The 26624-nt window shown below is 44.8% G+C and overlaps 1 protein-coding gene across 1 annotated transcript in view; it reads left to right on the forward strand.

Annotated features, from left to right (window-relative positions):
- Positions 1-26624, forward strand: part of Esrp1 (epithelial splicing regulatory protein 1) — a 53578-nt gene that overhangs the window by 12128 nt on the left and 14826 nt on the right. The window contains exons 5-13 of the mRNA XM_032905914.1: positions 7226-7324; positions 7450-7504; positions 8898-9008; positions 9118-9250; positions 9348-9390; positions 12311-12612; positions 13797-14015; positions 15646-15832; positions 19329-19497. Coding sequence (XP_032761805.1) covers positions 7226-7324; positions 7450-7504; positions 8898-9008; positions 9118-9250; positions 9348-9390; positions 12311-12612; positions 13797-14015; positions 15646-15832; positions 19329-19497 — 1318 coding nt within the window. The remainder of the gene's footprint in view (positions 1-7225; positions 7325-7449; positions 7505-8897; positions 9009-9117; positions 9251-9347; positions 9391-12310; positions 12613-13796; positions 14016-15645; positions 15833-19328; positions 19498-26624) is intronic.

Below are 26624 nucleotides of genomic sequence, written 5' to 3' on the forward strand. Positions count from 1 at the left end.
GTTACACCTATTGCTTTAGTAGCCTCACAGTAGCCCACTAAAAGGGCATTACCCCATTGCGTAACCAGAGAAACTGAGAGGTAAGGTTTTTTTGGTTGGGGGGTAGTAGTTCAAAACATAGTTTTTCTGTGTAGCCCAGGCTGTCCTAGAATCTGTTTTGTAGACCAGGATGTCATCGAACTCTCAGACCACCTGCTTCTGACTCCAAAGAACTGGAACTAAAGGCTTGTGCTATCATGCCCAGCACGAAGATACAGAGGTTTATCATAAGTGAGAGCCTCTAATATCTATCGGATACGAATGTCCTTATTTTGAGGAAGTGTTTTCTTACTGTACAGTTGGCTCGCCTGAAATACAGAGCAGGCTGACCTAGAACTCAGAGAGATCTGCCTTCCCAATGCTGGATTAGAGTCATGCACCCACATCTGGCAGATGATGTAATTGTGACCGCTTGTTGTCTACTCAGGTATGTTACGCTTCTTCTGAAGCTTTTTGTACTATGGGGCTTCTCTGAGCTTTTGCAGGTAAGCCTTTCAGTCATAAGGTATTAGTAAAATTGTGAGTGTTCACGCAGCACCAGGGTGCACTCCGTAGGCTCTTACTGCTTGACCGTGTTCTCTGCTGCCTCTGGATGGCTGTGCATGATTTGGATGTGTATATATGGCACCGCCTTAGCCTGTATATATAATATAGGTGCTTAAAGAACTGAGCTCTGGTCTGGTGGGAATGCATGCCCTTAATCCCAGCACTCGGGAGACAGGGGCAAGCTGTTCTCTGAGTTCAAGGCCAGCCAGGGCTACATAGAGAAACTCTGTCTCTAAGAATGAAAACAAAATATGAGGTCTAGGTGTAATGTATTAGAGTCAGGCTGTTGGCAGTCGTCAGCCTCGGTTTCCTTGTATTAAAGCAGGAAAGACTTGAAATAATAACCATGGTGCATGTGACCACATTATCCAGTGCTGGCCACTCTGTTTCCTCCTAGGTTATTGGGACTATCCAAAGAGATAACACAGTGGCAAACAGCTTTAAGATGGACTTCCTTATTGATTTAAAATGTGTTTGAACTATTTCACACTTAAAGTTTTGAACCTCGTGTGACTCTGGCTAGAGAACTTTGAAAGCTTCAGGTCCACGTTAGTGCCTGAACAACGGCCTTGCTAACGTGTCCTTTTCTTTAAGACACTGTGATTGTGGCTCATTTTTGCATGAGGTTTTTACGGTTAGTTGAACAGGGCCATTGTAATTGCCCAAGCCACTACCCAATTCAAAAGATGGCCGAAAGCACACCGACTGTTTCCCCGTAGCCACTTCTTCATATGAAAAGGATTTAAAATATCCTCACATGCACGGTTAAGGCACGCTCTGTTAGACAGCCTTGTTACCTGGAGGGGGAAGAAATTATCTTTGGCATCCCATCATCGCAGGCACTGTTTGAAGCAAGCGATCAAGCACATTGGCTTGTGGTCCCTGTAGTAAGTTAAGCAACTGGAAGTGACTGCTTGTTCCTGGCTAGCATGCAGATAAATTTTGTATGGCTTATTTTAATTCTACAAGTGTCATTTTGTTTTTGATGAAGCTCAGTTGGTAGGTGCTTGTCTAGGGCTCAGGAAGCCCTGGGTTTAATAACCGATGTTTATCGCTACTACTGCGTAAACCAGATGTTCACGTGGTAAGGCACATTCTAATTCCAGCACAAGAGAAGCAAGGGCAGGAAAGTCAGGAGTTCAGGGTCATCCTCAACTATGTAGTCACATGGAACTACATGTAGTCACATGCATGCACACACAGGAGATTAAGAGCATACGTATGTACATGTGAGAGAGAAACGACATAGAGTTAAGATGGGGGTGGGAGGCTTGGGGGCACAGAAGGAGTTAAGAGGGATGGGTGAGTGTGAAAGTAAGTTTGACCGAAACAAAAGTTTATTCAAATTAAAGACTTTAGTTTTGTTTCTATGGAGTTTTTATCTAACTTTCTTGCTTTATATAAATATCCTTTTGCCTGTATAGGTGATTTCTCTGAGGGTCTGAGGCCAGCCTGGACTAGATAGTTTGTTCTGGCATAACCTGAGATAGACACCCCCACCCCAAAATTTTTGTATTTATATTCAGTTTGTTGCAGTGCTGGGTGGCTGATCCTGGGGTCTTGTGTAGGCCAGGAAAACAGTGTGCCACTGTTCCGTATCTCCCAACTCTTAAATATGCCCGTGTCCTTGGATTTTTTTTTTCTTTCTTTTTTTGAGATGCCATTTCACTGTGATACCACCGTGGCCTCATGGGTCTGCACTTTCGGCCTTCCAAGTAGCCAAGGTTCAGATGTGAGCTGCCACTTGCTTGTTGGCTCGTGCCTACCTACAGCTTACTGCTTGCAGGGTGTATGTGACTCGGGGTAGGGCTGTGGAGGGGAGGGGGTTGAAATTCCTTCACTTGGTCCCCTTCATTATGCTCATGACTCCAGGACGTAGGATTTGTTACATAGGGATATTTTTTTTTTCTTGGAAAGAGTAAAAATTAAACTAATACTTTGAATACTTTTCCCTTAGCATATTTCTGTTATAAGAGTTTGCTGCCGTGGCTTGCTTTATTGATTGATTGATTGACAGGGTTTCCCTCTATTGCCCTGACTGTCCTGGAACTCAACCCTTAGACTAAGCTGCCTCTGCCTCCTGAGTGCTGGGATTAAAGGTAGGTGCCACCACTGCCTGGCATGGGGTTACTTTAGTTGTGTATGTGTGAAAGACAGGGTCTCGTGTTCCAGCCGGCCTCTAACATGCTGTGTGATGGAGAAAGACCTCATGATTCTCTTCCTTCTGCATCCCTAATGCTCCCACTTGTTCCGTAGCATTTATGCAGGGCGTAAATCCATGACCTCATGGAGCCTACACAGGTGCTCCACCCACTGAACTACACCTTCAGCCCAAACTTTGTTTTTCTTTTAGTTTTAAAATGTGTATGGGTTTTTCGGGTGTGTATGTGCACGTGTCTGTGTCTGTGTACCTTATTTGTGTGGTTCCCAAAAAAAAAAAGGGTCTGATTTCTCAGACTGGAGTTCAGTCAGCTTGTGAGCCTCCATGTTGGAATAGGGAACCAAATCCTGCCCCCCTGAGAAAGCAGCCAGTACTCTTAACTTCTGAGTCATCTCTCCAGCCCTATATGATACTTCGGAAAAAGCCTGTATAACGCTTGTTATTTTCTTCTTCATCCTTCTCCCTACACTTGTGGGAATATTGGTTCTTGAGGTACCACTGCTGTGTGCTACCCGTTGGCTACTCCTTTTTCAGTACCATGGCCATATTAACATTTGGCCTCATAATTTTTGTGTTACACTAAATACAACAAGGCAGTAACAAGACCGTCTTCTGAGGAGTCCTGGGCAGGGCTTTGATGGAGAATTTCTGCTGAGATGTTATTTTGAGACTTCTTCCCTAACTAATATATTTTCTGTTTCATGAGTGATTGTCTTAGATACAAACTAAAGCCACAACTTCAGAAGAGGGGCTGTCGTTTACATTCGGAAAGTAAATACATTGGAAGGGTGTCCATTTTCTGGCAGTCAGGGAAGAAATTGTCAGTGTAGTCCGTAAGCTGAGAGAGATGTGCTTTAAGGGGCCTATTTCATCAAAGGGTAGTGATAAAGGGAAGACTCCTGTAGTTAACACAGCCTCGTCTGCCTGTCCCACCCTCTTTATGGACGAATACCGTCTTCAGTATAGCCTGAAATGTAGGTTTTCGTTCCCACCACGCTAGGCTGTGTTCTTTATTCCCTCCTGGCACTTGGGGTTTGTAAAACTGGCTGAGCCTGTCTGTGCTGTTGTGGCTGCCCGAGGGCACAGTTGAGTAAGTTACAGGACCAGCCTTGCAGTAAACCAGGAGGCGTAGGCTCCACGCACCTTCTCTCAGCACCAGATGTGGCAGCAACTAATCCAAAATGTCATGGGCCTTGATGCAAGAAAGGGTTGGTGCTAAAGCATTAGGAAACCCCCTAGGGCTGGGGACAGCTCACCAGTGGTGTAGTCCTAACACGCACAAGAAACAGGAAAGAAACCCCTTCCCTTTGTTGTTTGCGTTCAACTCTGGTGAGGAAACAGACTGAGGGTACGTAAGGAGGTACGCGCACACATGTGTAAGGATGGGGTTTGGGCACGGGACTTGTAAAAGTTGCTACAGCTTCGAGCTGCTGGTCTCTATGGTGGCACAATGGGAAATGCGGTGGTATGTATTATATAGAACCGTCTAAGCCAAAGGCCTGGGACATATTCTTAATTAAAAATGAGAATTTAGTAAAACGATCCTTTAGCTGCCAATCTGTTTCATTACAAAAAAAGAGACCGCATTCCTACGTTTGATCTCTCTCCTCGACTTATACCTATAAGTTTGATATCTTTTTCTCAAAATACTGCTCAAAGTAAAAACAGATTGAGCAAAGCCTTTCTAACTTAGCAGGGACTTCTGTGTTCAGTCAAAGCGTGGCTGTTACAATTCCAGTCCCTTCACCTACAATGGAAAAACTGAGTTGGGAAACATCTCTGAATTCTAGCTACTTCATATTGCTGGTGTTGATGTCTCCTCCTTGATGATGCGATATCATGTATAGTGAAGGAAACACACACATACACTTGGGGGGGGGGGATGGCGGGGAGGAGAAAGAGAACCAAACCTACTTGGATGTGGTGGTTTATGTCTTTAATCCCAGTACTCAGGAGGCAGAGGAATCGAGAGTTCAAGGCTAGGGTGATCTATAAGCGAGTTCCAGACCAGGCAGAACTACATAAGCGAGACTTGTCTCAAATAAAGACACAAATGTGAAACCTGTGCATGAAGAGAAAACTGTAGCTCAGTCTCTCGTCAACGGGCCTGTGTGTACATGGTGAAAGTGGGCGGTCCTGGGGCTCGTCCTTCATGGCCTCTCAGAGAGGAGAGCCCCCATCCTGGTGGCAGCCCGCAGCTCTGCACAGCGGTATCCCCAGCAGACTTGGGGAAGGAGCTGCACACCCTTTGACTTGAGCGTCCTGGATTTTCTACGTGACGCCCACAGTGAATTGTCTGTTGAAAGTGGCTCCCTGTAGGCCGTGAGAACTCTGAGGACACACCATCTTTGTCTTTCCTGGAGCATCACTGCAAAGTAGTTCTACAGAACTGAATTTTGAGGATGAGTGAACTAGATCAAAGGACGGCGCGGTCCATGCTCGGGGACTGCGTGTGATACCATCGAGAAGAGCAGTTTCCTAGGATGTAGCTGACAGAATTGCCCACTGTGCCCCAGAGCAGGTAGGGAAGGCTTTGGTGCCCGGTGCCAGTCACTCCAGGCTAAGTAGGCGAAGGAATCAAGATGAGTGGTTTATGAAACTTAAAACGTTCGTAGACAAGAAAGATGTATAATTTGAACAGGATTACCAGGGTACGCACACGTCAGCTCATGGGGTTTTATATCTCCCATTTTGACCTACTGGTCCTTATGCAGTGTTAACTTGGCCAGTTGTCTCTAGACAAATCCTGTAAGGATGATTCTTGGGCAGTAAAGGGTGACGTTGGAGCTGTTGGAACTGTGAGATGGCCCCAGTGCTCCTTATCTATCCTGCGGTCACTTTCATTGCTATTTTTTTTTTTTTTTTTTTGAGATTTTATAACTGGAAGACAGCATGCTGCTGAAAGTCCCCACAGTACACAGAAGCCCCATCCCCACTGCCCTCTTAATGAACTGAGTGGAGCAGGTGCTGAGCCTGAGACCCCAGGCTTGTGCAGAGGGCTGCTTCCCACTCCCTGATTCTTCACAGACCCCAGTAGCCTTTCCTAACTCCCCTGCAGTGGCGGGGCAGCTGTCCTTCCCTGTGTTCTCATCTTTTGGCTTCATCCATGCATAGTGAGTGGTAACTCCTGTAGACGGCTCAGTGGTTAGGAACACTGACTGCTCTTCCAGAGGTCCTGAGTTCAATTCCCAGCAACCTCATGGCCTCACAGCCATCCGTAAGGCCCTCTTCTGGTGTGCACAAAGACAGCTACAATGTATTTACATTAATAAAAAAAATTTTTTTTTTTTTTTTTTTTTTTTAGTTGGGGCCCAAAACCAGGGCCTTGCGATTGCTAGGCAAGCGCTCTACCACTGAGCTAAATCCCCAACCCATAAAAAATTTTTTTAGAAAGCATATTAGATAGGGAACAGTGAGTTTGCTGTAGGGCAAACATTCGACTAAGTCCAACACGGGAGTGCCTTTATTCCAAACTCAAAGAGAAACGGAGCATTCTCACCGTATTGTGTTGATTCCTGTTGTGCTGTTAAAAATGTCTTCTGGACCAGTGAGCTGGTTCAGCAGGTAAGACTGCTGCTAGGCCTCATGATCTGAGTCCAATCTCTGGGAGCCACGTGGTAGATGAGGAGAGTCACCTCCTGAAAGCTGTCCTCATTACCACACACGGGCTGGGGAACAAGTACTCCCACACACTGAATGCCAGGTTTGAGAGCAAAAGGCCATACACACAAATAAGATACAATACAAATTTTAAAAATACTTACATATCTTTTTAAAAAAAATAGTTGTGACTTACATATAATCCAAAATGTGGTTTACCCAGAAAGAGTTCTGACATGGTCAAGGAACATTAGGGTTGGTTGTGCCGTGTACCTGAGTTCTCAGAGCCTGCACTGGGAGGGTCCACACAGAGCAACACAGTGAGGTCACCATGTCAAAATACACATGGCGTCATTGGCTCTAAGTGCTTGAATTATGTCTAAAACTTGATGTGAGGGATTCAGACTTGCCTTTGTATTACTGCTGAACATATGCTATCCCACAGGGCTGTAAGACTGTTCGGGGAGGGAGGTTCTGGGGAAAAGCTTGAAACGATGTGTTACGTGGTGTGAATTGCAAGTGCTGTACCTCCTGGTTTGGATTGAGGGTCATCTCTTTAGTTACCTGGCCATTGCCTTGAACGTATATTAAAGGGTTCTAGTTGCTTGCTTAGATGTGATACTGTGCACACAGCTTTCATGCATTTGCTATTTCCTAAGTAAGCCAAAGTTTTCTTACTGGTAACCCTCCAGGATAGGGTTGACTCGGACACTTGCTGCAAGAGGGCAGAGAGGGGAGGTGTCAGGATTCTGGGTGCAGTCCTGGCTGCGAAGAAACAGCCGTGCTAAGATAAACATCTCGCCTGTCTTGTTTAAATTCTGCCCAGCAGAGTAACCTTCTTTTACCTGTCCAAAATGTTTCCTTAACTCAGTCCCACAGGCCTAAACTTTGAGAAGAATGACTCCATGTCCAGATACGGAGCCTCCCAAGTTGAAGACATGGGGAACATAATTTTAGCGATGATCTCAGAGCCCTACAGTGAGTATCACTGTGGTGATTGTGTAGTGTGCCTGGGATTCGCTCCCTTTAGCCCTGCTTTTGATTGCACTGCGTGGCTTTGCAGTCCAGGAGACAGAATGATGATTCTATGCTCTTATTTTTAGATCACAGATTTTCAGATCCAGAGAGAGTAAACTACAAATTTGAAAGTGGCACTTGGTGAGTGACTGCGTTCTATTCATGTGAACCTTGGATTTGTTCTTCATGTTCTTAAACATGTTTACCACTTCTTATCGTTAGGCCATCTGTCTTAAAGCAAGCTTGTAAGTGAGATTAAGAATTAGTGAAATGCTGGCATCTTTAATTACTCAGTGACGTAGGGGCATCCTCTGTTTAATTTGTGATTTTAGTCAGCCTCCCCTCTCTAAAGGGAAAGTCAAGAGTACTTGAAAGTTATACGGGAGTGGAAAGGTGACTTATTAGTTAAGGGTGCTTACTGTTCAAGCAGAGGACCCGGGGTTTGTCCCCACATCAGTTCGAACTGCCTGGAGCTCTGGTTGAAAGGGATCGAATGCTCTCTAGCCTGTGCACGTGATGCGCATAAATTCATGCAGGTGTACGTACATACACACGACTAACACAAATGGGTCTTTAAAGAAGTTCTTGATGTTCGTGGGGTAACTTACATATATGTACTGTCAGTATCGACTTCCATCGCCAGGGACATCTAGGGGGAGGAGCCTGAAGTGGTGGCGTCTCTGATCAGCGTTAGACTTGGTTGTCAGTCACTGTCATGAATTGTGTAAGATTGTCTGGCACCTCATGATGGATGGAAACTCGGACAGCTTTGCCAGTGGGGAGAGTCTTCAGCACCGATTTTGTTGTAGAGAAAGTGACTCACTAGGAAAATGTCCCAGGATAACTGAAAATGCGAACAGGAGAAAGACGAAACATCAAAAGGTGTCAGAATGTGTAATGGGCTATTTGAAAGTGAGTCACTGAGGCGTGGTGACTCCCCAGTGTTTCCATGAGCACCCTGTGCTTGCTGGCACTCCCGTTTGATGAGGGAGATACTTTAATAGTCTTCCGACCACACGCTCACATACCCTGTGTGGGTTAATTGTAGCTTTATTCTGGTCCTTGCTGTCAAGCCGGATTCAAAAAGTTGAAGTCCCACCCCACTCCCACTTGACCCTCAGTATGGTGGCCCAGGCTCGTATTAGTAAGGCGAGGGTAGGACATTGTCAAGTTCAAAGTCAGCCTTGGGCTATTTATGTCCAAACAGCCAGGAATGAAACCAAGACCAATCAAACTAGAAATCCCTTCCATCTTTCTAGGTCAGGCTGTGAGGGTACCAAGAGAATTTTGCTTTCTGCAAATTTGATCTGAGATGGTTTTGAACTTAGAGCAAGGAAGGAGTTATTCAACTGGTAGATGGTTTCCTGAATGTGCAAGCTGTTTTAGACCTATAGCCAGCCATCATTCTATAGTGACATAGCTGTCCCCAGACAAGTTTGAGGGGAATAGAGGAAGCTGGAATTGCGAGTCCTTGTGATCTTAAGCAGCTTGCCTTACATTAACTAGGCAACATGAAGTTGTGTTTCATTCACAGTAGCAAGATGGAGCTTATCGATGACAACACGGTGGTGAGGGCTCGAGGTTTGCCCTGGCAGTCTTCAGATCAAGACATTGCAAGGTTCTTCAAAGGACTCAATATTGCCAAGTTGGTTTTCTTCTCTTTGTTTTTGCTCAATGCCAGAGGAGGACGAGGGTTTTCTGTTCTTTCTCTTGTGTGTTTCCCCTACCTGCCATCCGTTTTGTTTCTTTCAAAGGGGTGGTGCAGCTCTTTGTCTGAATGCTCAGGGGCGGAGGAATGGCGAAGCTCTGGTTAGATTTGTAAGTGAGGAGCACAGAGATCTGGCCCTGCAGAGGCACAAACATCATATGGGGACCCGGTACATCGAGGTAAGGGCTCAGAGCCTGACGTACTTGACCTCTCCGGGTGCCTGTTGGCCTATGATGGGTGGGTTAGAACCTGCTTTAACGTCTCTTTCTTTCTTAGGTTTACAAAGCAACAGGCGAAGACTTTCTTAAAATTGCCGGAGGTGAGTTCCTTTTATGTAATACAGATTCATTGATGACCCGAAGCTCTGCACACACACTTGAGTGGATTCCCGTGACCATAAATGGTTCTTTCCTAGTGCCACAAGGGGGTTGTTTCTATAAATAGGGAGAAGAAACTTCGAACTCTGCTGGAGAATTTAATGTGCCGTAACATTTGCCCTAAGGCCTGAGCCGACTACTACGGCTAAATAGCCGTAAAGAATGAGCCTGTGTAAAGGTGAAAGGGTCACCGATAAAGGGAAAGGGTAGTTCTTGAAGGAAGTGTGTCTGAATTATTGGGGACAGACACCTGTAGTATCTGAGCCTATTACAGATCTGCTTCTGGATTTTTCTCTAAATCTTCGAGCTCACCAGAGCTCAGGACCATGATCGTTTCTTGTGTTTTGGGGGATACTTTTATGGACTCAGTTCTCCCCTTCCACCTTTCTGCGGGTTCTGAAGCCAGGACTTAAAATTGCCCAGTTTGCACGGCAAATGCTACTCACGGAGCCCTCTTGTCAGCCCCGATCTGTTTTTAGGTATGTGGTATTCGCAGGAATACGAATACAGGGATAATGAGATTTAAAAACTTTTAGGTTCCCAGTTTTCTTATTAGAATAGAGTGCCTCATAGCTTTCATTATCCACACAATAACATTTTACTGATATTAACCCCGAAGACAGCATCTTTATCCAGTTTTTAAGTGAGCCACCCAAGATGCACAAAATACTTTGTTTCCTTGAAATTTTTTTTAAAGATTTAAAATGTTTTGATTTTCTATGTGTGAGTGTTTTGCTCAGTGCCCCAGAAGGCCAGGGGGTGTTGGGTCCCCTGGAACTGGAGTTACAGACTGGTGTGAGGCACCGGTGGGCGCAGCCAGCGCTCTTAGCGGCTGACCGTGGATCCAGCCCATGTTGGATTTTCACCCTGGAACTTGTTAGGTAGACGAAGCCGGCCTTTAAACTCCAGGCATTCTCCTGCCTCAGCCTTGCAGTGCTTGCATCATAAGAACAAGCCAGGAATGCCAGCTGATGTTTTACAATATTTTTGTTAACTTTCATTTTGTGTTTATGAATGTTTTGCCTGCATACTTATCTGTGTGCCTGGTGCCTGTGGAGATCAGAGGGGAGGGCATTGGATCCCCGGAACTGGAGTGACAGGCAGTTGTGAACCACTGTGTGGAGGCTGAGAATGGAATCTTGGTTACCCCGCAAGAGTAGGCAGTGAGCCATCTCTCTAGCCCCAATATCACCATCATCATCACCACCACCACCACCATCATCATCGTCGTAGTACTTTTTAGACATCTACTTTGTAAGCTTCTGTTCTGTTCATGTGGTTTTAAAACTTCGTTTTTAATACATTCTGAACACCAAGTGTTAAATTTATTAATATTTATTTTACATATTATTTAAACTTTTTTTTTTCTTTTCTATTTTTCGGAGCTGGGGACTGAACCCAGGACCTTGTGCTTGCTAGGCAAGCGCTCTACCACTGAGCTAAATCCCCAACCTATTTTACGTATTATTATGCACTTTTTTATACGTCACTATTGAATTCCCAGAGCTTATTTTTAGTTTTTTTTATAAGGTTTTCTCTATTTGTGTGCACTGTTCTTCACGATGGATCTCTGAAAGTGGAGTCTAAGAATTGAAGCCTTTTTTAGTAGACTTCTGACAAGGTGCCAGCTTATACTAGGGGGACTTTTTATCTAAGTACAGAGTTCTGTGTGACACAGCACTTAGCAACCTGTTAGGCTTGTTTTCCTCAGAAATCTTCTTTTCCTGCAGTTTCTAGTATGTCTCTTCTCCACTACTTTCTTTAGCTACGCCCTCAGGCTTCAAAGGTTAAGGCTTCACTTCTTACGTAAAGTTTCTGAGGTTCCACGGCAGTGTTAGGTGCCGGTTGGGGGATAGCAGATGGATTTGAAGGTGCTGGTGTCTACTGGCATGCTGCTGGGCTTTGATGGTGGTAAACACATTGCAAACTGGGTACAAGTTGACAGGGTTTCATTGTGTGTGCATAGCGTGGTCAGCATTGTCATGAGCAAAGGGTGTCAGTTGGGGGTCTGCAGACGGCATCATTGCTCGTTATTTGGCAGTGCTACACAAATGGTGCGGTCTGGGCAGTGTTGGTAAATGTTGGAACCGCACCGATGTACTACTTCCATTGTTCTCTACGAAAATCTAATTAAAAGCAAAGGAGAATTTTATTCTGATAATCCATCTGTCTGCTTGCCTGTTTGTCGTTTCTTTGAGAATCTGTCTGTCTGTCTGTCTGTCTGTCTTTTTTCAAACAGGATTTTTCTGTGTAGTCCTGGCTATCCTGGAACTTACTCTGTGATTAAAGTGCTGGGATTAAAGGCCTGAGCCGCTGCCACCTGGCAACGATGTACTTTGTTTTATTAACCTGGTTTGTTCTCACAGTTTGTGAGGTAGTTGGTTTAGATGTGGAGGCTGCAGTGAAAACGAGGTCTAGGCATCCTGGGTCCAGGACTTGTGCCTTTAGAGGTTGTGAACTAAAACGCATAGGCAGACACTGTACCCAGGGCCTCTGTGTCTTTGAACTATCATGGAAACTGATTAGCTCTCTGTGAGAAGACCAGGTGGCCACTCTGGTTGTCTGGTCAGCTTCCTAAGTTAAGAGGGCTGCTAAAAGTGCTATGGGAAGAGCTTCAGATTTTCAGGAAGAGACTTCTGCGTCCTGGGATATTCTTATGGATCCACTAGCAGCGTGCCTCTTAACCGTACATTCAGAGCTTTGCCAGAAGGGCCTGGCGTGTAGCTGAGGGCTAAAGCACATGTTTGAATCCCACCAGCATACACAAACACGTACTGCCAGGGATTCTGTCATTTTAAAAATCTGGTAATGTCGATGCTTTAACCCTTTCACCCTGGGTTTCCTAACACTTGTTTTCTCCAGGGACATCCAATGAGGTGGCCCAGTTTCTCTCCAAGGAAAACCAAGTCATCGTGCGCATGCGGGGGCTCCCTTTCACAGCCACGGCGGAAGAAGTGGTAGCCTTCTTTGGACAGCACTGCCCTATCACGGGGGGGAAGGAAGGCATCCTCTTCGTCACCTACCCAGATGGTAGGCCCACGGGAGATGCTTTTGTGCTCTTCGCTTGTGAGGAGTATGCTCAGAACGCCCTGAGGAAGCACAAGGACTTGTTGGGTAAAAGATACATCGAGCTCTTCAGAAGCACGGCAGCCGAAGTTCAGCAGGTTGGTTTTAAAGAAAGTGGGAAACTGGCGTGGGTGGTGCCTGAGGGCTTTCCCTTCGCTTTTTTAAGTTCAGAGTTGAGAGTGGGAAGATCTTCCGAAGGGAGAACTATGTGGAATATGCGTGGTGAAAAAGAATTAAATACATCACCACCGAAGTCCACATCTCGCAGTATGCCTAGTTCTTAAATACATTTGCTCAGATAGGTGCTACTTAGTTAAGTACATTGTGTTATGTGGAGTGTGTGCCTTGGTTTAGTCCACTGTGTTTACTAGGGTCTTAGCATGTGACCCTGGCTGGCCTAAACTCCATGTACAGAGCAGACAGAATAGCTCTAAACTGATGGACAGTGCTCCCACATTTGCCTCCTGAGGGCTGGCATTACAGGCATGTACTTGATATATTTCATAGAAGTGGATGTCACACTTCCCTAGAGGAAGTGCCTTCATCAGAGCTGCTTTGTTTTTTTTTGTTTTGTTTTGTTTTTTGTTTTTTGTTTTAATTTATAAATTTATTTTTTAAGATTTTATTTTATTGTATATGAGTACACTGTAGCTGCCTTCAGACACACCAGAAGAGGGCATCAGATTTCATTACAGATGGTTGTGAGCTACCATGTGGTTGCTGGGATTTGAACTCAGGACCTCAGGAAGAGCAGTCGGTGCTCTTAACCACTGAGCCATCTCTCCAGCCCCCTGCTTTGTTTTTTTAAGGTTTACTTATTTATGTTATTTATGTGACTACACCATTGCTGTCTTCAGACACACCAGAAGAGAGCATCAGATCCCATTACAGATGGCTGTGAGCCACCATGTAGTTGCTGGGAATTGAACTCAGGACCTCTGGAAGGATAGACAATGCTCTTAACCGCTGAGCCATCCCTCCAGCCCCTCATCGGAGCTTCTTTTTTGCCCTTATGAATCTCCCACTTATGAGCATGAGGAACAACCATACTTTGTAATAGTTCTGCGCTAGGCCATGATTACCCCCCCACTAACTACCCCTGTCCCTGAGCGTTTGGCTCCGCTCTTCCTGCATGCAGAAGTGTGCTCCACAGCCGATAACACACAGAGAGACTGGAACCTGCATTCCTAACAGGATTCTTGGTGACGCCGCTGGTGGTGTGCAGGGTGGCCTAGAAGCAGCAGGTCTCTTCCGACGCTTGTGCTCTTTGCCTTGTATACAGGTGCTGAATCGGTTCTCCTCCGCCCCTCTGATTCCGCTTCCCACCCCTCCCATCATCCCTGTACTACCTCAGCAGTTCGTGCCCCCCACAAATGTAAGAGACTGCATACGTCTGCGAGGTCTTCCCTATGCCGCCACCATAGAAGACATTCTGGACTTCCTGGGGGAGTTTTCCACAGACATTCGTACGCATGGGGTTCACATGGTATTGAATCACCAGGTAAGAGAGTTCATTGGAAAATGCGTTTGCTCGTCTGTGCCCCTTCTGGTTCAGTAGCCTGACGTTTATGTTGCCTGTGTAAGAAGATTTAGCTGCAGGTATTAAGAGATCTTTTGGCTATACACCCCAAAATTAGCCCGCTGTTAGTGTGAAATTCAGCTGTGCCGTTTTTATCACAGAAATCTGTCCCCTTATCAGCCCATCAGATCGGGGCCAGATGTATCACAGTTTCCCGTTGTAGCCACTCAGCTCTGCTGTTTTGGCGTGAGGGTAGTGAATATGGACTTAGAGTAGAAATACTAATTTTTTTTTCCGACTAATGTTCCACTTGGTACTTGGAAGTTTGTTCACGTTTATAGTTATCTTCCTACTTACCGGAAGGCACATGCTATTGGGCACAAGGAGTCAAAAACCTGTGCCCTTGCAAATGACACCAAGGTATGTCGATCTAACACTTGGTCTGTGTGAGCTACACACACCTTTTGGTCTGACAGCTGCTAGCTCGCATGACCAGTTAAGAGTCCTTTGAAATAGAATGAAATAGAACTCCCCACTGTTCAACATCACCGGGGAACTATTTCTTTCAAGTCACTGTTTTCTAATAACCTGGGACCATTACCCTTTGATTAACAACAGTAGACAGATTTGCCTCTGATTTGACCTCCGTGACCTGGAGAAAAAAATGCTTCTTTGATGATAGCCAAGTTCTTATCTGCCTGGAAGATGTTAGGTTTCCATCTTGGACTGGGTTTGTTGCTAATTTCCCTGGTATGGTGACTATTATGGTAACTTGCATGGTATTAATTTGTAAAGTGGTATAATATAAATTATTTCCTAAGAGACTTGGAGAACTAACTTAAAATAGTCCTGTACGAACTCGTCATCTTTTCCTCCTCCAACCTTGTTCACGTAAAAAATATTATAAAGGTATTCTAGTTGTATGCAGTACAGAGAGGCTTGGTTTCCAAGATGGAATTTTTTGCTAAGGAAACTGTTTTTACATTGTTCCATGGGCAGTCTAAGGAGGTGTGAGGATGTAAGAGAAGCAAGGCTCCCAGCATGGCAGATGGCACCTAGCCTCTTAGCCTCTCCTACCTTGCAGCTCTCAGTTGCTTACTCTCAAGTTCATCCCAGCCTAGGCTGGGAGGGGTGAGGGACAATCTAAAGGGATGTGGCAGGCAGAGAGGAGCTAATGCCAGAGGACAACGCTGGCTTGTTTGGTTTCCTGTAGGAGGATATATTTCTAGCTTTTTCTCATCAAATGCTATTTAATCGGATTTTTCGGAAGGGGAAAAAATATATAATCCTATATTTTGAAACTACAGTTACAAGGAGACCTTTTAAAAGTCCTGTGAATTCGATACTAACTTAAGAGAAACCAAAAAAGGGATCACTTTTCAATCATGATCTCTCAGAACTTCTTCTTCAAGATTTTGTGGGCAATTCTGGCAAGTAGGGAAGGAAACCCAAGTCAGATTTGAGTAGATCCCACTGTCACCCAGATCTTGTGGCTAACCATGTCTTGCACTGTGGGTGATTGTCACTTCACATGCTTTATAAGCAACCGTTTTATTTCCTTGTTGGAGGAGACAGTCGCCTTTTTGTTTGTATTCTCCCCCCAAACACTCAGGGACGCCCGTCAGGAGATGCCTTTATCCAGATGAAGTCTACAGACAGAGCATTCATGGCTGCGCAGAAGTATCATAAAAAAACCATGAAGGACAGATATGTTGAAGTCTTTCAGTGTTCAGCTGAGGAGATGAACTTTGTGTTAATGGGGGGCACTTTAAATCGAAATGGCTTATCCCCACCGCCATGTAAGTTACCATGTAAGTTTTTCTTGGGTCTTGGCGCTATTCTACGCTGTATGCTGGTAGGTGCTTAGGCTGCTTTCCGTCACTCTCTGTGCCCCCTGGTTCTTTCTGAGGCAGGCGAGGTGGTTACATAAAGCTTTCCCATCTGAAATCACTAGTTCCTGACAATCGTTAGACCTTGGTTGTGGACACCCGTAATTAGACATGCTATCCAGATATTTCCTTTCAAATTACATTCTTGCTTTTCCAGCGATAAAAAGCACGTGGGTTCTGAAGCGTAGTGTGCCCCATCTGGATAAGCACTGACTCTGGGAGGCAGCCTGGCTATGTAAGATGATTGGAAGGTGGAACGGAACATCTGGCTGGCCCCTCTCCTTTCTGTCTCTTACTTTATTTTTTATTTATCCGTTGTCCTTTTACGGGTTAAACTTTTAAGAAGGATGACTTGATGCCCGTTTTGCATTCTTAACTTTATTTGAGCATCAACTGTGTCTTGAAAAATGGTAGCCTGGAGAGCATTCCTGTTGATTTCCAGGATACCTGGAACGAGCAGGGTGGTGGTAGACTGCATTTGTGAATAAATTCGTACTTGAGTCAGCCAACGTTTGATTGGATCACAGGATCAGTGCTTAATTCCAAGCTGTGCTCTTGCTCATTGGCAGCTGGGTGCGAGCTGTGCGGAATCCTGTTTAGGAGGAATAAGCCCCGGAGGCGTGAGCCGAGATCTAGTTAATGGCTGAGGAGTATCTGGAGCCCTGGCATTTTAAAATACGTACCTTTTTAATGCAGTTTCAATGAGTTGATTTGCGTGGTTCTATTAAAGTGGGCAGTTTTAGGCATTGAGTTTTATTCTGAAGCAAAGAGGGGTCTATATAATTAACTTGTTTAATAAAGTATTTGTAGTGTGTTCGGTGGGGCTTAATCCTTTTTTTCCCCCCCATGGAATTCCTAAACTCTTTAAAACTCCATTTATCTGCTGCTTGCTGTTGGTGAATATCTAATTATTGTTAATGAGTATAAGGCTTTAGAAATTTTTGATGGAGTATGAGGAAAAAAAAACACACTTTAGGTCTAGAATGTTCTGTCTGTAAATCATTGTTAATGTCAATACCATGTAGAATACTGTCCTTTAGAGACCGTTCATCAAACATCGTGAAACAAAGGAATTTCCCCATTGTTTCTTGTGTAGTTCACTGTAGACTCCCTTCATTCCTTTAGTTCACAAGCTCCAAGAAAAGAGAATATTGTTTTCTTTCAAGTTTGTTTTTTTTAAAGATTTATTATGCATACAGTGTTCTACCTGCATGTATGCCTGCAGGCCAGAAGAGGGTACCAGAGCCCATCACAGATGGTTGTGAGCCACCATGTGGTTGCTGAGAATTGAACTCAGGACCTCTGGAAGAGCAGACCGTGCTCTTAACCGCTGAGCCATCTCTCCAGCCCTTCTTTCAACTTTTGAGCCAGAGTTTCACTGTTTGCCATGCTGGTCTGGAGATCAGGATGTAGTCCACACTGACCTTGGAGTATGACTCTCCTGCCTCATCCTCCTGAGTCCCAGGACTGCAGATATGAGCCATGATTCTCGCTCGCAAAGGAGAAAATTTAAATCCATGCTTATTGCATGTAAAATTATGATTCTGAAGACCTAGTCTTAAAACACAAAATTTTAAGAATCTATTGTTGTATCTTTGGTTACTTTTAACACTTCCAAAAGATGAAGAGAGACTTTTTTACCTAAAATTTGATAAATGTGCCTTTTTAGCAGAAATGTTAATTTCCATAAAAATCAGAAGTTCGGTCTGCGTATGCTTGCATTCTGCCTGTTCCTGCTGCCACCTTTAGGTGACTGCCTATGTATATAACAACCATAAAAGACTTAAAGAAATTGCCTGCTTTTTAATCTAATCTCAGACTTAAAGCAATTTAAATACTGATGGGTAGGAAATTTCCCACTGAAGACCTTCTTGATAAATTTGGCAACAGAAATGATAGTATAGTTGTAATATACCACAGTATAGCATCTTAGTTCACCAAGATGGCCGCTGGAGCTGGACGTGTTGGTGTGCACCTTTGATGCCAGCACGGAGGCAGAGGCAGGAACGAGTTCAAGGCCAGTCTGGTCTACTTGGAGATTCTCCTGTGAAAGTTACCCCTTGGCTCTCTGCTGGTTACAGGATCTAATGGATCCTCAGTATGCTGCTTAAAGTCAGGGGTCCCAGACTACTGACTGATTTTATCTCTCTTGAGTGGTGCATATGGTCTATCCAGTGTATTCATGCTACCTGTGAGATCTACTTACTGCCAGCAGCTCCAGTAAAAGGCAGTTTCTCACAGGGGAAAATGTAGGATAAACTAGAAGATAAATTTTCTTTTCTTTCTTTTTTTTTTTAGAGGCATTTTATTTTTTTTTTTTTCCTTTTCTTTTTTTTCGGAGCTGGGGACCGAACCCAGGGCCTTGCGCTTGCTAGGCAAGCGCTCTACCACTGAGCTAAATCCCCAACCCGAAGATAAATTTTCTCTTCCTCTTCCTCCCACGGTGCTGGGGATTGAACCCAGGGCCTCACTCAGACTACACGTGAGCTCCACCACTTGGCTATGCCCTCAACCCCTAGATTATATTAAAAATTTGAGCCACATTTTTGTATGTGTGGGGCTTGATTTGCTTATTTTGTTTTGGTTTAGCGTTTTCTGAGACAGGGTCTCACTATATGGCCCTGGTGGCTGGCTTAGAACTTGCTGTATAGACTAAGTTGGCCCTGACGTCAGGAAGATAATGATTGCTTCTGCCTCACTGGGTGCTGGCAGTGTCGGTATGCATCACCACACCCAGCTAAGTCAACTTTTTATCAGATAGCTCGGGGAAAGATTTCCGTATCTCCTTCCTCCCCCCAACCCCCACTACTTCCTTGTTGGCCTTTTTTTTATATATATAGGTTTGAAGGTGTTAATTAGCTTCCACACCTATCTTCTGCATTGCCTTTAGGTGAGCGTAATGAAGAGATGACGTATCCCCCACAGAGCAGCTTCTGTGATACACATGTGCTTTGGCGTAGTGCATGGTACAGCTCTTTATATCTTAATCTTTTGATTTCATCTCATACTTAAAGGGCAGAAACCATCCGTACGATCAAAAGGAAGTAACTTGGGATGTAAAGAACTGTGGTGGTCTTTTCCTTTAAAATATACAGCTGATCTCGTGGTGATGGCTCAGCCCTTAGGAGCGCTTACTGTTTTTGCAGAGGGACCTGGGTCAGCACTCACATGGCAGCTTCAAACATCTGTATCTTCAGTAGTAGGGGGATCTTACACCCTCTTCTGGCTCCCAAGGGCTCTTGGATACACCCAGTGTGAATTAACTCATACAGGTATACACATAACACACATAAAAATTACCTTCACAATCTGTGTAGGTGGAAGAGTGACTGACTATAGCTTGCGTGCCACCATCCGTGTCAGCTATTACAAACATGACTCAGAGTCTCTCTCTTTGCTTATTTAGGCCTGTCTCCTCCCTCCTACACATTCCCAGCTCCTGCAGCCGTGATTCCTACCGAAGCTGCCATTTATCAGCCTTCCCTGCTCTTGAACCCACGGGCGCTGCAGCCCTCCACTGCTTACTACCCAGCAGGCACTCAGCTGTTCATGAACTACACAGCCTACTATCCCAGGTAAGGTTATACAGGAAGTGACAACAAGGGGCAGGAACAAAGGACTCCTTTGATAACCAGTACCTCAGCTCACAAAAGAATATTGTCTACCTCGTTGAAGGTTAGCATGGCAGGTTACAGCTTCGGTCGGTCGTGTCTCTGACCAAATAGATTTCGACAGATGGGAAGACCTTTGTTTGTGTGTTTATTTGTTTACTTTGCTGTATGTGACTAGCATGGTCCTTAGATTGCACACGAGCTCAGCTCACCCCTTCCGCCTTCTTGTAGTGGACTGCAAGCAGGTAGCTCTTTTTTTTTTTTTTTTTTCTCCTTATGAGCAGATGGTAACAACAGAGGAGAAGAATCACAAAACTGAATTATTCATGATAGGGGCAATTGTATTATTTCCATAATAAATATGACAAATCCAGAATGGAGTGATTGGGTATTTTCCCAGGGTCCACACATTGTGTCTTTGTCTCGTTTTGGTGGCTATCTGTTTCTGTGAGGTCGCACTGGATAAGGGAAAGAGTGTGTGTTGGGGAGTTGAAGCTTTATCGTAACGTCTGTACTTTCTGTTCAGGTGCCGGGTTTTCCTTCCTTTTATCTTTTTTCCCCTCCAGGGTCTTACTTTGTACCCCTCACTGTCTCTACTGGTCTCTATTAGCATTAACCCTCCTGCTCCCGCCTCCCAAGTGCTGGGATTACAACTGTGTGCTACCATGCCAAACCTGTATTTTCTTAAAATTATATTTATTTACTCATGTGTGGGGTGTGTGTATGAGTGTGCGCGCCTGCATGCGTGCACACACACACACACACACACAGTGCACATAAGAGAGCTAGACCAGCTGGAGACTCCACTGCATGGGATCCCAAGGATGGAACAAAAGTTGCCTTGGATCTCATAAAATGATGAAATTGTTGGAAATTTTGGAGTCCCTTTCATGTATCTGCCTGTGATTCTAACTTGGATATGTAAGGAATAATTCTAACCCTCAGTTTTAAAAGTTTTCAGCACCTCTGCTTATCCAATAATCAGCTTTCTTTATTCATACAAAACTTCACTTTGTAAAGCAGTGGGAGCATTTACAAAGACAAAAACGTTTATAGCAGGGTTTATTTTTTATCCCAAGAGCTTTAAGAGTGAGGTTTTGAGGATATTTGCACATTTGTAGGTGAGGTTTTTGATAAATGGCCTAAAGCTGACTTGTCATTTCCCTGCTTTTACACCTGTTTCCTCTTCAGTGGGGAACCAGAAGGTTAGGGTCAGTCATGGGTGCTGATGAGGAGTTTGGGAAACACTGGTGCTATTGCAAATCTGCAGGGGGTAAGAATAGGGATCAAGCCCTGGGGGGTCGCCATGTGGGTGTCATTCAGAAAGGCTCAGAAAGGGGCTAGGGTTCGGTGTTCATGGTGCATTGCTCACCTCCCGTGCATAAGAGAGTACATTTGGACCCCCTGTGCTTGGTTGAGTACTGAAGTGGGCTGACCTATAGACCGTATACAAACGCTTTTTAGAGGGCTCTTTAATGAGGACCTCTGCCTCTTTATGCCTTCAAACTGTCAGCATGGAAAGATGATGACCCCCGTACAGTTCTCCTGTCTCAGTAAGTACCCATAGCAAGTGCCCCCTTACTGACTCAGTGCCTGGGCCCTGTTATAATCTCTTAGAAAGGAGATGACGAGTGTTGGGTTGAAATGCCAAAGGCAAGACCTAACATTCATGGCTTACTCTTGCCTTTCCTAGGGTGGTTTTGAGTCTCCTCGATCCTTCTGCCTGTACCTCCTGAGCGCAGGGATGATTGGCGTGCACCACCAAGACTGTTTCTCATGGTCTAGCAACAAAACCACTTTCCTAATTTCTAGGATTTTCATTCCCAAGTGACAGCCAAGCTTTGCAAAGCAGCCTTGTTTTACGTCAGAAAGTCTTATCACTTGGCTCTAGACTCATAGTATTATGGTAACTGTATTTTTTTTCTTATAATTTTGGGATAACGAGTAAACTTAGTTATCTACTTTTTTTTAGCGGTAAATTTGCTGCTCCGATGAAATAACGCCCTTGGAAGACTGACTTACGCATGTATGTTGGGTAGTTGTTTTCTCCGGCTGACAGAAACGTGTTCCATTATGGACACATGAATTAGTATTCATGCAATTAAAAGTCTAAATCATGGGCTGGGCATGACGGCACACACCTTTATTTCAGCGCTCAGGAGGCAGTAGCAGATGGGTCTCTGAGTTCAAGGCCAACCAACAGAACTACAGAGCAAGTTCCCAGATAGTCAGGGCTGCACAGAATCCCTGTCTAAACATACAAAACAAAACAAGAAAGTCTTAAACATAAGGATCTGATGAAGGAAAACCTTGACACGCGAAAGGAGGGCTGACAGGAGTTGCTGATCCAGAGAGCTAGTGCTCAGTATAGTGCTGAAGTGTTTACTGCCTTGGGATTGTAGATTTCAGATGAGAACTTCGTTCAAACAGGGAATCTTGACCTGAAAATCGGCTCCAGGCTTCACAACAGCGAGGCTAGAAACAGTATTTCTCTGTTGGCTTCTGCACGCTCACTCTCAGTCAGTGAGGAGGCAGAGGTGACTTTGAAGCAGTGGAAATGGGGTTTCCTTCGGTGTGGCTTCTCAGAGCACTTCTTAGGCTAGCGTATGTGGATGCTGTGTCCCATGAGGATGCAGATCTTGCATTCTGTCCAGGGACTACTTATAGCTTCTCCTTAGATGCTTCCCTTATAGCATCTACTGTCCCAGCACTCGGGAGACCCGAAGATCAAGAGCTGAAGGTCATCTCCAGCTCCATAGTGAGTTTAAGGTCACCTTAGCATCTCGAGCACTGTTGTCCAAAAACAGTGATATTTGGAGGGATGGCTGGGGGGCGGGGTGTAGTCCTGTTAAACTGACAACCAGAGTTGATCCCCATGGTGGTTGGAGAGAGAGAGGGAGTCCCCCTAAATTGACTCATACATGTACTGGGGTGTGCATGGTTGCACATGCACAGATATTCACAAAGACATATATACACATAAATTAACATTTTTGAGAGAGAAATAAGAAGCTCTCAAATGATGTCTGTTGCCCTCATGATGGTCTTTAATTTTTAGGAAGTTACCTGGTAGAGCTACTGTTAACAACATTTTGCACTTATAACGATTAAGTAAAGGCAGACGGACCATGTGAGGTGTTTTGGTTTTGCCGTTGTTGTTTTTCAGAAGCAGGGTTTCTCTGTATAGCCTGGCTGTCCTGGAACTTGTCTCTGTAGACCAGGCCGCCCTAAACTCAAGCAGATGCCTGTCTCTGCCTCTGAGTGCTACTGGGATGAAAGCCTTGCACCACCACAGCTGCTCAGCTGTAGACTCTGTGCTTACGTGGCGAAGATCCTGGCCGCGTTGTATGTGCACAACAACTTTTCTACAGAGAAGTTTGTGGGACTTTTACTAGGAACTAGGGTGTGTAAAGCAGATGCTATCAGTTAGGATCTGATAAAAATAACATGTGAAGACATTATTGGACTGTCCATCTACAACGTCCTCAAGTAGTCAAATCAAAAGCAAATCCTGAGTCGCAAAATTCAGAACTTTGACTCAGTTTTGGAGCTTGAAACCAGCCCATGATGCATACTGTGCACTGGAATCCATCCATAATTTCAAAAAAGATAATTTGGGAATGGAAGCTTTGTGTTGGAAAGGGTTCTTACTAACTTTGTAGTAGGAGACTGAGGGGGCCGAAGTGGCGCAAGTCTTTGGTTTCCTAACAGCACTCCTGTCCTTTCTTCTGTGGTTCTTTTCTGAGACAGACAGACAGACAGTTTGTTTCCTACAATGTATTTCGATCACGTTCACCTCCATTCTCTCCCAACTCTTCCCACATCTACCCCCTTCAACTTCATGTTTATTTTTAATAACTCATTAATTCCAGTTTGTGCTGCCAGTCTACTCATGACTCTGATGAGGCCATCCACTAGAGTGAAACTGACCAGGAGTCACCTTCCTCAAAGGAAACTGTCATCCACTGTCTTGTCTCCTCAGTTAGGAATAGGTGAGGACTTCACCACTCCTTTCATACTGGAGCGTTGCCTGTTGATCTTCTACATATCTTAGGCAGGCGGCCACACTGCTGTGAGCTCAGAACTGCAGTTGCCCCTCCATGGCTACAAGGCACTGTTGGTTCCCGTCCTCCCTGATTTCTGTCTCTTAAACTCTTTCCTCGTGCGATGGTCCCTGAGCCTTCAGGAGGCATGCGCTTCAGACGTCTCACCTGTGGCTGCACACTGCGCTCTGCATCTTGACCAGCTTTGAGTTCCTACCTTAGCCTCCATGTGCAGAAACTTCTGGCCGAGGACCCTACTATGTGCAGAACCTTGTCTGGAGAGGAAGGGTCCTATGCTCTGAGCCCTTGGTGCACATGCACAGAGGGAGCAAGCATGGGGGACACCTCTTTGTCCTTGTCTTCACAGCTGTGGTGATAACGGTGGTTTCCTGCTTCTTCATTTCCCCTTGCACCCATTCTTCATTCAGGCCTCTCCTCCAGGATTTGTCACTTGCACTTGACAGTTTCTGGCAGTGTTCCATCCGCTGTTATGTGTAGGAAGCATCCTGAGTTGAGCGTTATCCTGGCTGGCATGCTGGTTCGTCCTTCTTAGCCCGTCTCGGTCTTGCCAGTGTAGAAGTTAAATTGCTGATGCCGAGTGTGCATGAGAACTGATACATGATCCTCTGTGTTAGTAGCTGGAGCACAGTTTGAGAACTGTGTGTCTGTGTTCCTCATAGGTTCTGTTTCTACCCAGCCTTATGTCATCACATTTCTAGTTAGATAAGGGAGACACACACTCCTTTTTTTGTGCCTAACATATAGCAGGCAACTGTAAAGATTTGCATTTAAATATTTGTGTGGATCCAGACTCCCCACCCCGCCCCCCATGTCTCTCTGTCTCTTCCTTTCCCACCCACGCCCCCAGCCCACCCCACCCCCCGCCACCCCGTTGGTGTAGATGTGCACATGTGTGTATGTCTTTTCATACACCTGATGGCCAGAGATCAATGGTGGATGTCTTCCTCACTTTCACCTTAATTTTTTTTCAAAGATTTATTTTATGTATGTGAGTACACTGTAGCTAGTGTGTCTGACACACCAGAAGAGGGCACCAGATCCCAGTACAGGTGGTTGTGAGCCACCATGTAGTTGCTGGGAATTGAACTCAGGACCCCTGGAAGAGCAGCCAGTGCTCTTAACCACTGAGCCATCTCTCCAGCCCTCACCTTATATTTTTGTGACAGGATCTCTCAGTGAACAAGGAGTTTGTCAGTTTATCCAGCAAGCTCCAGGAACCCACCTATCTCTGCCTCCCTATACTGGGATTACAGACGTACACTAAAATGTCTCTCTCTCTTTGTGGGTGTTGGTGGTTGAACTTGATCATCTTGCTTGATGGGCGGGCGTTGAATTGACCCTGGTGTCTTGTTAGTAGCACAGTGTTGTTACTTGTTTTGAGCTTCGTATAGGCGTGTGTGTGTGTGTGTGTGTGTGTGTGTGTGTGTGTGTGTGTGTGTGTGTGCAAGTGTGTAAGTTCTATTTCTGTCTAACTTCAATTTTTGGTGTCAAATTTAACCATAGATATAAAACTTAATTTTTTTAAAAAAAATATTTTTTCAGTTTCATATTTAGATAAATAACTGGATTTGAGTTAGCTTTTTTATTTATCTTTTTTAAAAAAAATTATTAGTGTGTGTGGTATACGAGTACAGGCATATGTGTGTTGGCTTCGTGCTCCTTTACATGGGCTCTGAGGGTTGAGCCATCTTGCAAGTACAGAAATTTGAGTTAATTTTTTTGTAGGATTTCACGTAGGAGTCAAAGTTCATCCTGTGTTGGAATATTTTGTAATTCCATAACCACTTAAGAAACCGAACTTACTAATTTTGTATTGTTTTGCTTTAACTTGTGTAAATTTGTATGTAGCTGGGTGATACTGGTACCTGCCTTTAATCCCTGCACTTGGGAGGCAGAGGCAGGTAGATCTCTGAGTTTTAGGCCAACCTGGTCTACAGAATTAGTTTCAGGACAGCCAGGGCAAGAGGAAGAAACCCTATCTCACAAAACCAAAAAGGGAAATGTAAGTTACATTTGCACAGAGCACACATATGGAGCTTAAGGACAATCTTGGGGGGTTTTAAGGTTCCTCTTTCTTTGTATTTGAGGCAGTCTAGCTGACCTCTTCAAGCTTCTAGGGATCCATCTTGACTTCCTGTCTCACCACCACAGAGATACCTGCACACACTCTCACCTCCAGCCTTTTAACATGCATTGTGGTGGTTTGAACTTGGGTCCTTACCCTTGTAGGGCAAACATCTTACCTCTTGAGCCATCTGCCTTGCCTTTATTCTTAATGGTGGTACTGGGTAGCACGCTCGAGTTCTCAGGCAGGTTAGGCACACTCTGTCCCACTGAGCTACAGTGCAACTCTAATGCCTGTGATCTGGACACTCAGAAGGTTGAGGCAAAAGGATTGCTTGTTTGGGGTCAGCCCGTGCTATTTACTACACTTGATCTTAGCCAGGAAAGAATGGGTGAGCTTTTTTATCCGATTGCTATTTTCATGGTGCTCTTGTGAATCAAATTGGTGATGGAGCCTTTTTAAAACGTTTTTCATGTATGCAGCTATGCCATTATTGGGTTACAGTTCACTTTAGTAATTGCTACCTCAAGAACTGGATATACGGGCTGGAGAGACGGCTCAGCGGTTAAGAGCACCCGACTGCTCTTCCAGAGGTCCTGAGTTCAATTCCCAGCAACCACATGGTGGCTCACGACCATCTGTAATAGGATCCGATGCCCTCTTCTGGTGTGTCTGAAGACAGCTACAGTGTGCTCACATACATAAAATAAATATATGTTTTAAAAAAGAATTGAATATAATTGTCCTTTATAGTGTTAAGTAAGTGTCATCTTCCTTTCGGGGATACGATTCCTGTAACCAGGTTTCTGCAGTGTGTACATTAATCTGCTGCTTCACCTCACCAGCTCTCAATTAACTACTTGGTTTTTTTTTTGTTTGTTTTTTTTTTTGTTTTTTTTTTTTTTTTGGTTTTTTTTTTTTTGGAGCTGGGGACCAAACCCAGGGCCTTGTGCTTCCTAGGC

Source organism: Rattus rattus, chromosome 1 (assembly GCF_011064425.1).
Source record: "Rattus rattus isolate New Zealand chromosome 1, Rrattus_CSIRO_v1, whole genome shotgun sequence".
NCBI classification, from domain to species: Eukaryota; Metazoa; Chordata; class Mammalia; order Rodentia; family Muridae; genus Rattus; species Rattus rattus.